Below are 13,713 nucleotides of genomic sequence, written 5' to 3' on the forward strand. Positions count from 1 at the left end.
AAGGAAATGTCTCTTCCAAGTAGATCACAATCTACTGAATTCTTTGTGAGGGGACACATGTCTTTCTTCAAACAGATTGTAATGTAGTCTCTAGGGGACAAACAATTAACTTTACTCTAGTTAATATTCATCGAAGCAAATTATTTTATTATATAGTTTCAACACCAGCATCTTTATGTGATATGAGGTCTGAAAGACAGCTCTACTGACACAGTTCAGAAAACTGCTAGAAAGCTATCACATTTTTGGGGAAGCAGAGTAGGAAGATGTACAAAAATAACCAAGGAAAAGTAGCAAAGCCTTTTGAAAGGGACTCTGATGTAGACTTTAGTAAGACCTTTATTTTTTCTTATTCTGATACACTAAATTTCTTAGGTTAGCATGCAAAATCGAGACTACAGTTTTACATGCAGTGTTAAAATATTAGGTAATTTTCAGATACAGGGGTAAATTTATATTTCTTTGTACAGAGCAGAGCACATAACTTTTCATCCTGGTATGTAATCTTCTACTGACCAAACAAGAGCTACCTCACATGTGACTACCACAAATGCACTATTCAGGACACCCTCTACCTAATAAATCATGACCCAAATGAAAAGCATTTGAGTTCATGCATTACTGCAAGATTCACTGAGTCACCTGGCTGCACTCAAAACTGTTCCAGTTTTTGCAAAGCGTGAGATCTGTGAGGTGTCATCGATCTGGTGGGAGCTCTTACTGGACATAATCACCATATGAGTGGAAGCAGAACTGACTATCTTCAAACACACTATGAATTTGTTGGCTTGATGGCCTTTTTTTTCATTGTAACAGAAAATATTTCAGAAAAAGACACACTTATTGGCTAAGAAGGCAAATAAGCTGAGAGAAAAATACTTCCAGAACTCATGGTGGTTTTGACCTGAAGTACAGTATTTTTACAGGAGAGTATGGAGAGGTTAAAGAAAGGAGTTGTAATTGAAAATTTTGGGAGGCTAACCAAGCATAGTTAATTAGCAACATACACTTTTCTTCTTCAAAACAATGAACTGTTTCAAATAATTTTCAACAGCATATATATGGTAGAAGGAAAGTAGAACTCTGCATGAATGGAAATTGTAGTTCTTTTTTAAGCTCTTGGAAGTGATAAAAATAAAATAATTTTATCTCCTAAGCAAAAACTGTGAAACTGTAGGATTGGTAGGACAAAAGCTAAAGTAAGCAAAAGGAAACACTGAATAATGAATGAAGAGTCTCTTGTTAGGTGACTAGTATAGAATTGAACAAGAGCAGTGTCAGTCCACTATGAGTAAGGAACTCTTGCAGAGGGCACTAGTTGTCGTATGACCTTGGCAGCCTTGCTGAAAGTTCGATTGTTTGTCACACAGTTTTCCAAATATAAGTAAAAACATGCTTCAGAATCAGATAAAATTGTCTCCTTGTTCCATTTCTTTAATTTTGTAAATCCTATTTATTTTAGTTAGCATAATGATCAACTGATGAGACCTTTTCTTTGAAATTTTTGGTGTCTTCAGGGGTTTGTTTAGTAAAATATTTACTCTTGCAGGACCAAATTGTATCACGTTAAGATACTATGCACCAAAACTGTTACCCCATAAAATAACAAACAGCCACTGAGCCCCTGCAATTGTCTGGTACTTCAGGGAGCAGCTTCTTCACATTTTCAGAATTAATGTGATTTCTGAACAGTTAATTAAAATAGAAATTGCTTTCACATTTCAGAAGAACCTCAGCAGCACAATAAATTAATTCAACAAGTAATTAAAACATTTTTTACTGTATGCTAAGATTGGTATCTGAAGGATTTTATAATGAGAATATTTAAGTTTTATCATACATCATGCAAGTAGTCACAGATTAATACAATGTGAAGTTCGATAATAAAGTTGTATTAGTAAATAACAGAAAGTAGAGAGGAAGAAGGAAACACTTTTTTTTCCTAATGAGACTAAAAAGAAAGGACAGAAAAGAAATCTCTGCAAGTGAGGAAAATAGGAAGGTTATTTAAAATACAGTTTTGTAGAGCAGAAAATGCAAATTCCTGCAAAATTTTTCAACAGAGTTCTGTAAAAAGTAAAGTTATTGAGTGTATTTTCTTGGCAGTGTAAGCTACACTCAATACCTTTATTTACACTCAATGCATTCCATACCTGGATTTTTTCACTCATCGTGAGTCACACAGGACACTACCTGTCATGTTTAGTAACAATGTGCCTGCTGCAGCCAACACTGATATGAGTCACAAACTTTTAAGGCAGAAATATTCAATCAAACTATTGATAGTGCAATTACACATTGGCATAAATAGCTCTAGGATTTGGTCTTAAATCTTGGTATTGGTAGGAGAAATTTCCCAAGAAGTTTAACCAGATGAAAGACTGCTGAAATTTAGTTTTACATCTACTTATTATTAGTTCTTATATTAAATCTTCAGGCTAATTTTATAATCTGTTTGGACAACAGCTAATTTTATGATTCTGTTTCTTGCAGACTGCTTCCACAAAACAAACAATATTAAAATAAACTGTAATTTTGTACTATATTCATATATTAACACAATTTTGATTGGTTTGTTTAAATTATCCATTTAGACATTTTTTGTTGTTGTTAAACTTGCATACAAGATGTTAAGAATCAGTAGTAATGAGAGAGTAGTAGCCTGTACCATGAATTTTGTTCCAAAAGTAAATCATACATATGATCACTATCTTTTTAAATTTGATTTCCCAATGTAAGAATTCAGCCTTTTAGTTAAAATGAAATCACAGGTCATCACTTAATTTGTTCAAATAAGTATAACATGAATAGTTTCTTCCAGGAGCTTGTTTGCAACTAATTAGGGTCATAAAACTGAGTCTGTAGCTAAATATGAAAGGCTGGACAGCAAGCTCTCTGCCACTGCATATCTCTACAATCTCTGCTTCCAAAGTACGAGGATCAGCTAACAAAGGAAGTATGATAATGTAAAACCATTGTTATTCTTTCTTTTGAGCCATGTGCCCAGGATGAGTTTGTATCCTGTGGATACAAGTGACGCTGGGTGTCAAGTCATGGTCTTGACTGTGATTCACAGTGAGATTCCCATTAATTTTCATGGAGCCAGGGGTTTTTTTTCAATTTTTTCTCATTATTCTTATCTACCCATTATATGCAATCTAGTAGCAAATAAAAGACTGCATCAAATCAAGATCTTGTCATGCTAATCTCCATATGACTGTGAGATGAGAGACTGTCCCAGGAGGGACTATCTGGGACGGAAAGTAAGAGGCTGGAATTCTCATTTTTATGAGGAAACCCTGCCAGTCTGTGTAAGGACTAGATGTAGAACTCATTGCACTTTACCACACTGAAAAGCAAAGCTTAGTGCACAGGATGTTGGCAAAGCTCATTTTCAATTCGATTGGTAGCAAGAGCATATGATAAGTAACTCTGTTGCATACTATTTTCCAGGTCATAGACTTATACTGGGGAGTTGAAGCAGATGAATGGGACAGTCCTGAGCTGCAGAAGACTCGCATGAAGCTGCTTGAAGATTGCTTGAAAAGTTCTGCAGGTCCATGTTTTGTTGTGGGTATAAAAATAATGTTTTACTTTACAAGAAAAATATAACGTTATCTATCCTAACATGCATGATTCAGTAACAAATGCATGGTTTTCTTCTTTCTGAAATACTTTATGCTCACCGCTGTGCATTTGCTGTGCAAATATTTCCCTATGCAGCTCTGTAGATTAACAGTGATTACTCAGTATTAGTGGAGAGAAATGAAGGATCTTTAATGATCAGTCCTCATAGCAAAATGGGTATGACTGTACTTCTGTCACAACAGAATTATTGACAACTTGTTTAAGGAGCCCACAGTTAATTAATTCTTGGTACTTCTCACACATGCATTATCAGCTGGCCTAGAAAGACTTGCAAAAAAGCAGCAGCAGCAAAGAACTATCTGCCCTGATCAGCATTTGCTGTTTCATGTCACAAACCCAGGACAATTTAGTATGGCAGGTATTAGAGACTGAAAAGACTGGAGGTCAGTGACAACCTGAGGAGGCTCTGAGTCTGTGATATCACAGAATCACTGGGTTGGAAGGGACATTCAAGATCATTGAGTCCAACCCACGTCCTAACACCTCAACTAAACCATGGCACCGAGTGCCACATCCAGTCTTTGTTCAAACACATTCAGGGATGGTGACTCCACCACCTCCCCAGGCAGACCATTCCAGTACTTTATCACTCTTTCTGTAAAAATCTTTTTCCTAACATCCAACCTATATTTCCCTTGGTGCAGACCAGGACACAGAACGTGACTGTGTCCTCTGGATCTGTCAGTTGTTGCCTGGAGAAAGAGACCAACCCTCACCTGACTACAACCACCTTTCAGGAAGTTGTAGAGAGTGATAAGGTCCCCTCTGATATACTGATCTGCAACTGATTGTTCTCTCCGTGGTCACTTGCTAGACTTCAATGCAAAACAGTCCTAACACCATGCTTTCACTATCCCAAATTTTCTTTTCTATACTATATTTGCCAAGAAAATACTTTACAAAAGGTACAAAGGTTTTCTCATTTGTGTCTAAACATAGCTAAGTCAACTCTAAATCTCAATCTTGTCATAATAAGGCAGAGAAAAAACTGCAAGTCCTTGATTATTTTTTTAAGTGAAGAATGTTAAAGATTTTGTGAACTGTATCCAGTGGGATGGAAAGGATGCAAATTGTGTCACAGCAGGAGACATGCCTGCTGTGAAGGCTGGAGATCACGTCTCTCCATGCCAAAGATCAGACAAGGAACAACCTGTGGCACGTGTCATTCTGTACTTCTATCACACCCTTACAACCATCTCTCTGGCTCTTACACATTCACCTGATTGCCTCGCTTTCTTATTTAGCTTCAGAGCCCTGGAGAACAAAGGCTTCATCAGAAGAACCCAGCATCTGGAGTACAGAGTCTGGGCTGGGTTGGATGCTGTCATGACACTATTTTTCACAAGCACACACTGGCCCAGATCTCTAGAGAGTTGGGTAGCTTTCATCTTGTGTGACTATATTTAGCTTTCTGGGTTTATTTTTCTACTTTCTATCTTCCCTTTGATGAAAAAACTGGAGTTGGAACAGAAGGGCATGGAGGTTTTCATGTAGCAACACCCAGTGTCCTTAGACATGATTTGTAAAATCTCTGATAGTGAAGGAAACCTTGTCACATACTATTGCTGCATATTTTAGCAGCTCAGAGTCTTGAAGCTTTTAAAAACTGCCTGCCTGATATTGTTACTAAAGAAATCAAGCTGAATCAGAATTTTTAAACAGAATGAAACAGTTAGCAAAGAGGTTGCAGTGAGCCAATGACTTCAATGTTTATTTCAGGTTTTCCAAGTATGGGCCAAAGTAGTAGCACTCCCAGTGACTAGACTGGCAAAACCACAGAAATCCGTTTAGGCACATTTCTTTTTCTCTCTGTTGTGCCATAGTGAGATGAGGTTTATTTCATTTACAACAAAAATTGGAGATGATTCTATTGCAGCAAGCATAATTATTTTTAATTTATAGTAACATAATGAAAAATTGACTTTGGCACTGCTGGCTTTGGGCAACTTGCCATTTCTTGAGAAAGTTCTATAAAATATGCCACTTCTTTTCAGCTGGTGGGGTTTTTTTGTTGGTTTGGTTTGGTTTTTTTTTTAGTTATCAATTACCACTTTTTAAATTGAGACACAGATCTGGGATTAAATGGAACTATTCAGAATTAGCTACTTCATATATGCTGATTTTAGAAAGTGATTTTTTATGGCACTTTTTGCCTGCATTGTAATATCATATGGGGCAAAAATGAAATTCAGTCCTTAAATTAGTGCACTGAGTAAGTTGGAAGTCCCAAGCTTTTCTCCAAATATGAAACAATATAATCAAAATTAATACATACTCATAAGCACAAGGAGGAGACAGTTCTGAAAAAAATGCAGAACGAATTTCCTGTGAACACTGACTTTGGGAATGTAGAGTTCTTCTCTTAACTGCTGCCTGACCTCTACTAATACTTGATTCAGTTAAGGGAGAAGGAAGTTGTTTGGATTTTGGTTAAGCTAGGGTTATTTGTTAGGTTGTGCTTTTTGTGTGGGTTTTTTTCTGCTGTATAAAATCAGTGCCTATTATATTACCATTTAAATGATTTATATACTCATAGCTTTTACTCTAGGTAAATACATACTGTGCTATTTTTGCTCTGCAGAAAAATTTATGAAGACTCATTTATGAGGGGAAAATACTTTTCATACAAATTTTATGCAGATATCTTGTCTTTGGAATCTACATGGGAAGATTGATATCCAGTATATTTATTAAATTGTGAACTGCTTAAACTCTACATTGCACAACAATACCAAAGAAAAATCGGATTTAGTGCATCGCTGGAACCTTTACATTTACATACATCCTGCAAATTATAACACATAGGTGCTTTTCCATCTGCCTGAACTGCTGTCCTTGCATGACTGTGTCCTGAAAGATTGTAAAATGAAAAAGAGAAATGGAAATTAAAGGTCAGTCTGTTACCTGTAAAGGTTTGCTCAATTAATACTGTACTGTGCAAACCTTAAAGGGATTGTACAAACTTTAAAGGTTATCTCCACCTATCATTTAAAACATCTGGGCCAAAGAATATTAAAAACATTCTCAATGTACTCTGAACAGCAACTGAAATTTACATTAGCCCTCTCAAATTGCCAGCAGCTTGTTCTTAATCTGAACCTGTTAATGGCATCCATAACCAGTTCTCTTCCTTGTTTGCTGATGGAGGACAGGTGACCACTCTGAGATAAAGAATCACCAAACATTTTGAATTGGGTCTCACCACAGCCTCAAGAGTTGCCACATCTAAACAAATGTAACCTGAGCTGTTGCATCAGGCCTTGTGATTTCACTGGTCTGCTGAGGTACCCACAGAGTATTTCTGCAGCTCCTCTTCCCACAGACCTATTGGGGATATATAAAAGCTCTTTTCTGCACTTTCAGTCTTAGGCAAGGGCCAGAGGAAGTGACTGACAGGCCTGAATTCAGGAGCAAGACAGGAATCTGTTCCTGAACAGTTCTAGGGAAGCATAAGACTCTTTCAACTTCCATAGACCTAAAGAATCTAGCATTATAAATTTGGAATTCCATGCCAGTGGGATTTTAAAAGAATATTGGCAATTTACAATATTTGGTGTGTCCTTAAATCACACTGAAATTGAAGTATGGTAAATTATGGAGTGGCATGTTTCAAGTGTTTCTGTCTTTGTGTTCTTCAGTATAATGCATGCTTTAATTGTTCCATGAAATATATTGCTGCTGTCTCTCAGTACAAATGGTTGATAATTAATTTTGAGTGCATTCCTGATCAGAGAGAATTCCAAATTATATTATTCTTGCTCTGCTGGATCTCATCAACTCCAATTTCAGTTCTGGTGTTACTTTAAGGTTTATTCCTAATGTAAAAACTAAATACACACAAGGTCTGGAATGCCTAAGTTGTATTTTGCTTTTGCTTTCCTGGGAAATTCTCCACACACTTTAAGTTAGGGAGGCAAAAGTCAGTCAAACGTATCTATACTAAAAGTCCAGTTCAGGGGGTTTGCTAAGGACCCAGTACTTTTGGGGAATTCAGCAGAAGTTATCTGTGCTTGGGCATTTCAGTATTTCATTTTCCCCAAGGACACAGCTCTATTTATTTTTATATATTTGTTTTTAAGTGCATGAAGATAAATACATGGAACAAGACATGGCAGAACAGTCCACCTCTTCCAGTAAAGTTAATTCCAAGAAATAAATATCAAATTATTACTTTTCTTCTCACACTGCATCTGATTTAAAAGCCATACAAGTAAGAAACTCCCTCTGATATAAGTGGGTTTGGGGTCATATCAGGAATGGCTCCATAGGACTTCTTGGCATTGATCTGGAGTAAAGTACATGTCTGCAGATATTAATCCTGTTTTAGATGGACTTTGCCAACAGGAAGGATTCTTCTGTAAATAATCAAAGTAGAGCTTTGTGTATTTTGAAACTCTTCAGAACGAAGTGATCGATTTTAAAGACAAAATACACAACTTTCCCCCCAGCAAACTTTGCTCTTCTTTCACAGCCTCCAGACTAAAAGGCAAAGGATGTATATTCCTTTCCCTATAGTTTGGCTCTGAACAACACATATACACAGAAAGTGAAATCAAGCATGAGCTGATATTACATGATTAAGCTATTGTAAGTGAATTCCTTCATCTGCTTTAGGGATGGGAATGTATTTTCCTGTGAATCATCTCTGATTCTCTAAATCTTCAATACTTAACTGTTTTTTACACTTGGCCCATTGGAAACAAGTACAAGATTGATCAGACAGCTTTTCCATGTAACACAGAAACTGCATGGGTTTTTATGTAGTCTAAAAATAACTTGCATTTTCACTCAGAAGACTGCACATATTTTCTGCTAAGCCACTGTACTTCTTTTTCTTGACATAAATACAATTTCTGGTGCTGCGTTCCAGAAAGGTTAAGTATTATATTGAATATGAATGACCATATTAGCCAGAATACGATTAGCATGAAGTCATATTTCCATCATTCTATGTAATGTGTAGAGGAAGAAATAGGCTACATGAGATTTATGCCATTTATTTTCTTATGACCCTCAAGAACTTTACCAAACCATCTTCTGAGGTAGTACTGTAATCAGTTAAATGTAATGGTCTGCCCTGCAAATGAATCTGTAGGTCAAAAATCCAGCATCAGCTATTCTGCAGAAATGAGAGAGATGGAGGGGATTCTAAACCTTGCAATGCTATTTCTGTGTAAAGAAACAGCATACTTTACAATATTTAGCAGGCAGCTGGTAAGTTCAAAGAGAGATATTAATAGTGCTGCTAGCACCTAGCATATATTAAATTAAATCTGAGGTCTTTTAAGCCTGGTACTAAGTATAAATGTCAATATTTCACTTACTTTTTTCTTTATAGATCTCTTTTGTCTAAAGAAGTCTGATCCACTGCATAGTAACATACATTTTATCAACTAACGCATGTTACTCACAGAGTAACTTTTTATTTCATTCCACCTTGAAAAAAATGAAGCACAGAATATTTGCTTGGAAAACTAGGGAGAGTGCAGTTATTGTGAGTAAATTACATGTTCTTTTCTTGTTAGTTCTTTTGCATAGTGCAGAAATTACTTTAATGCTTGAAGCTGATAACAGACACTTTAGTATGCCAGTGCTGCTCATGGCTGGAAACAGTTTGCCATCTGGCCACATGCTTTGGCAGACTGTATCCTCTGCCTCTCAGTCATACAAGTGCATGGCACAGGCAAGCCAGTGTTTTCATTCAGGTGAGTGTATTTTTGCTGTTTTTTTCATTTCCATGGACGTCTGCTGCAGAATTTTTAAACTTTTGGCTAATGATCTGATCCATTACCTGCAGGGCAGTACTTAACATTCACTTTGTATGCTTACCATTAATTGTTTGTCATGCTTACCATTAATTGTAAGTCAAATAACCTACTGTGTAAATATTAGTGTTAGAAAAGTCATGAAGATATCCCAATAGAAGGGCACTATTTCATTTTTAGCTCAATCTAAGCTCTTTGCCTCACAATAAATACCATCCCAAAATGGGAATGCAGAAACTAAGCTGCCTTTTTGATAAATAAAAGAAAGAGCATATTTCATAGAGAATAAAAGATATGGCCCCTTCTTGCATACAAAATATTCCAGAGAGGGCAGTAAGAATGTGGAAGAGTGCCAGCTTTTGACTCCAGGGTTTGGGGCCCAGAAGCCAGTGCCCTGTCCTCCCAGGGACTACACTGATAGGTTCAGAGTATCTTCCTCCTTTCTGACTCCATGATATCTGTGTCCCTGGGTACTCAGGAGGGCACATTAAACAGCAGTAGGAGGAGAAGCTTTTCCATTTCTCCGTTAGCCACTCTTTGCCTGTGAGATGCAAGACAGGATTTCAAATCACAATTCTTTCTGGCTTTGATGAGTGTTGTGATTATTTTACAAAGCAGGGAAGGTTACACCACCATGCCTTCCTCTAAAAGACAATATTGATCTCCTTGCTGTTTCCAACAAAGGTGCATTCCCCATTCTCTGTAAGAAGGGCAGTGATTTCCACAGACAAGGTTATTGACTTCAGTCTGGGCTATGTGCGCCAGTCTTTTAGTAAACCTAGCCCCTTTGATTTGTTTTTCTACTCAGTTCCACTCTTGTCAAGTGTTACAGGACCTGTCAGAGAGTTGACAGAAGTCCTGGACTGTAGTAGGAATTACCTGCAAGGTCCTGAGCTTTATGCGAAAGGAAAATGTACATGCCTGTCAAGACATCTCCCATGCAATTTCAAAAATATAGCAAAGTGAGAATAACACATTTGTTTGGAGGAGAACCAGAGTGAGTGAGCACCTCAGATCTTTAGGCAGAGGTAGGCAAAATCTCCAGTTCTTCCTCTATGCTATCTCTATTCAGTGACCTCTTCCCTAATTATTACTTTTTTGACTGATTTTCTCACCTGCATCTATGCTCAGGCTGATCAAAGACCCGGCAATAATAAGCAGTGAAGGAAAACGCAACAAAATGAATGTGGTGCTGCATGATCCTGTAGAACACAGGGAGATTGTGGAGAAAGATCATTGATACTTTCTCAGCCAGGAGAGTTCTGATGAAGCAAACTGTATCAAGGAAGTAGGTCATGAATTTCTTCTGAGGAAGCACATTCACTCTGTATGATAGACTGGTAGCTCCTACACACTATGTCCTGAGAAATTACTCATCCTTATTTCATCCCTACCACTAGGGAAAGCTTTGAGATTTAAAAATACTCACTGTGGGTGAAGTTCAGAGTTGAGGGAATTGGGTCATTTACAGCCAGGTTTTGCCATTCTAGTTTTCTGAAAGACAGGTCAAGCATCAAGAAACTTCACCATCATTTTCTTCTTTTCTACACCTCTTATGTCAGGAGCTGTACTCACAGCAAAACGCTTCAGCACTTGCACCTCATCCTTCCAGTCCCAATTGCAGTCAGTTTTCTTACAAGGTAGTTCAACAATCCTTTTTGTTTCTCATTAAACTGAAACCAAGACCTGTCTTGAGTTTCTGATACTCATATAGTCCCCCCAGGGTGCTCCTGCAGTGCCTCCAGGGAAAAAGGGAAAACAGAAATTAGGGCAGGGTTCTGTGAAATAACACACTGCAGTATTTGTCAAGCCAGGGAACATAAATATATATCCGGGAAGGTGGGAAAACAATTCTCAGTACAGAAACGTCTTTATTATGCCTTCAGTTTCCTATTTGCTTCAGCAACTTCAATTAAAAATTGTATTTCTTGTGTTTTCTACAGTCAGCTGAAGTTCTAAAATTAATTCTATTTATTCACATTTTCATTTGCTTTTTCATTTCATTTGCTTCAACCTATAGAGATAGGTTGAAGCAAATGAAATGAAAAAGCAAATGAAAATGCTTGATACTGCCTGTGGTTTCATTTTTTCCTTAAAAACTAAAAAGGACAAACAGTGTAAAATAACAGTTCCATTGCTGCTGATACATAAATACACATCCTTTGCATATCAAAATAGAAATACTCAAAATAAAAGGCTTATTTTGCAAGTTATCACTAGCCTTATTTTATGGATAGACAGTCTGAGTCAGTGGCAAAATATCAGGAACTTAAAAGTTTCTATACTGAGATGTAGTAAAACTAGGAAAGAGGATTTAGGAGATCTGCAGCAGCTCTAATGTTCTGTCTGATTAGCTGCACTGCCTTACAGCTCTTGGCAGAGAAGAAAAATGCTGCTCTCAAACACACTTTGACCTGTACATCCCAGAAATCAGAGATTATGACATTTTTGTGGTTTTTTCATATATTTTTAATTTCTAGTGGTAGTATTTTGGGGAGACTTAATACCAGTGCAACATAACTCTTCTCCTTTGATAGGCAAGAAGAGCCAAAAAATGTATTTATTTATTTGGAGGACATTGTCCCTGTGTTTCTTTCATGAGGTCTTTACACTGTACCTCATTGCAGCTAGAAGTACAATAAAAAAGAGTAGAGGCAGTTATTTTCAGGACATCTCCTGGGCACCAGCTACTCTGGAACTCCAGCTTCCTAAAAATTGGCTTAGTTTAAGCATAGTATTACAGCTTTCTTCACCTTGGTTTCAGTTTCTGGTACAACAGCTTGGAGTTTGCCCTAACAAGCAATTAACATGTATATTCCATTGAGATAAATTGAAGTAAACATAGTTTTCTGGCTTTAGATCTGATGATTCACTATTGTTTAGCCATTAGCATTTCTGCTTTGCATTTGAAATAAGTTGGCTATTGTTCCCTTAAGTTATAAAAAATAATAAAATAGGACATTCTTTTTTGTTTGTTTTTTGGTAGTAAATTCTTGGTTTCAAGGCCTGGCAGGCAAGGACCCAGCTAATCCTGTTATTTTAATTTTCTTTTTTTTTCCCCAAAAATATGTCTGGCTGGACCTGCACATTCTATATCATATAAGTGATTTCTACAGGATACTGTTAGAACAGAGTTATCATATACTTGCAAGAAACCAGAAAGAGCTGTAGTTGTACTAAACTTCTGAGGATGGGATGTTAAATAAAAGGCCTTTAAAAACTGGTATCCTGACCACTTGTTTCAGATTTTCAAGATGTGGTTTACTGTGTATTTGGTTATATCAGCTAAGCCCACTTTTCTGCAGACAAGGAGGATAAACATGCTGACATGTTACAGTTCTGTGTGCCTTCCTTAACTTGAACAGCTTCCTGGACAGGTTTGCATGTGCAAATGTGCTGTCTGACCACCTCTAAATTCAGTATGAAAGACAAGACATGGAATGTAGCCAGCATGCATGTAAAAAGGAAGACTTAAAAACAATGGAGCATTTCTTGTAGTGATGCTGAAGTGATTCTGTCTCCATACATACAAATATACCAACTGAAAGAAATTGAAGGGTACTGTAATCTGAGTACAGTAAGTATGCTTCTTAGAAAAAATATTTGGATTAAATCTGAGGTCTTTGAAGCCTGGTGCTAAATATAAGTGTCAATATTTCACTTACTTTTTTTCTTTATGTGTCTCTTTTGTCTAAAGAAGCCTGATCCACTGCATAGTAATATACATTTTACCAGCTAACACGTGTGTGAACATCCCAGTAAAAAGTGTATTTGTCTGAGAAAAATGGCTATTTGACTGAAATGTACGCTTTAAAGAGGAAAGAAAGGTTTTATTTCATAAGAAAGATTTTACTACAAAAGGGAGGAAGCCTAGAAGCAAAGGCTGGGGGAGTTAGGTCTCTAACCCCAGGATAAACAGAAAGCAATGAATAGTAAGTGACCATAGGGGAGAGGGGGATCTGGAGGACTTTGTAGCCCTTGTTAGTCTGCAGACCGTAGAAAGATGACATCCACCTTTCTGTTGCAGTTAATATTCAGTTGCTAATGTTCAATGCTATGAGATTGCTTGCACAGAAAGGAGCTGCAGTAGCAGGGCCTTTGATGTGTGACTGTGACCCCATCATTCACTCTCTGAGGCCTGATGAGTGGGGTTTATACCTGGTGGCCACAGACTTGTACTTCTTCTACTTCAGGGCAGGTTTTGAAACTGGGCTTTTGCACCGTGGATGTGCTTTGTTATTTCATGCCTTGCTCCAGGTGGTTGCCTACAAGCTACACCAGATTTTTGTGTGAGGCTTCC

The 13,713-nt window shown here is 37.2% G+C and overlaps 1 protein-coding gene across 1 annotated transcript in view; it reads left to right on the forward strand.

Moving 5' to 3' along the window:
• Window positions 1-13,713, forward strand: part of NWD2 (NACHT and WD repeat domain containing 2) — a 33,214-nt gene that overhangs the window by 3,908 nt on the left and 15,593 nt on the right. Inside the window, exon 3 of the mRNA XM_005415623.2 lies at window positions 3,454-3,570. Within this exon, the coding sequence (XP_005415680.1) occupies window positions 3,454-3,570 (117 nt within the window). The remainder of the gene's footprint in view (window positions 1-3,453; window positions 3,571-13,713) is intronic.

The sequence above is a fragment of the Geospiza fortis genome, unplaced genomic scaffold, assembly GCF_000277835.1.
Source record: "Geospiza fortis unplaced genomic scaffold, GeoFor_1.0 scaffold40, whole genome shotgun sequence".
NCBI classification, from domain to species: Eukaryota; Metazoa; Chordata; class Aves; order Passeriformes; family Thraupidae; genus Geospiza; species Geospiza fortis.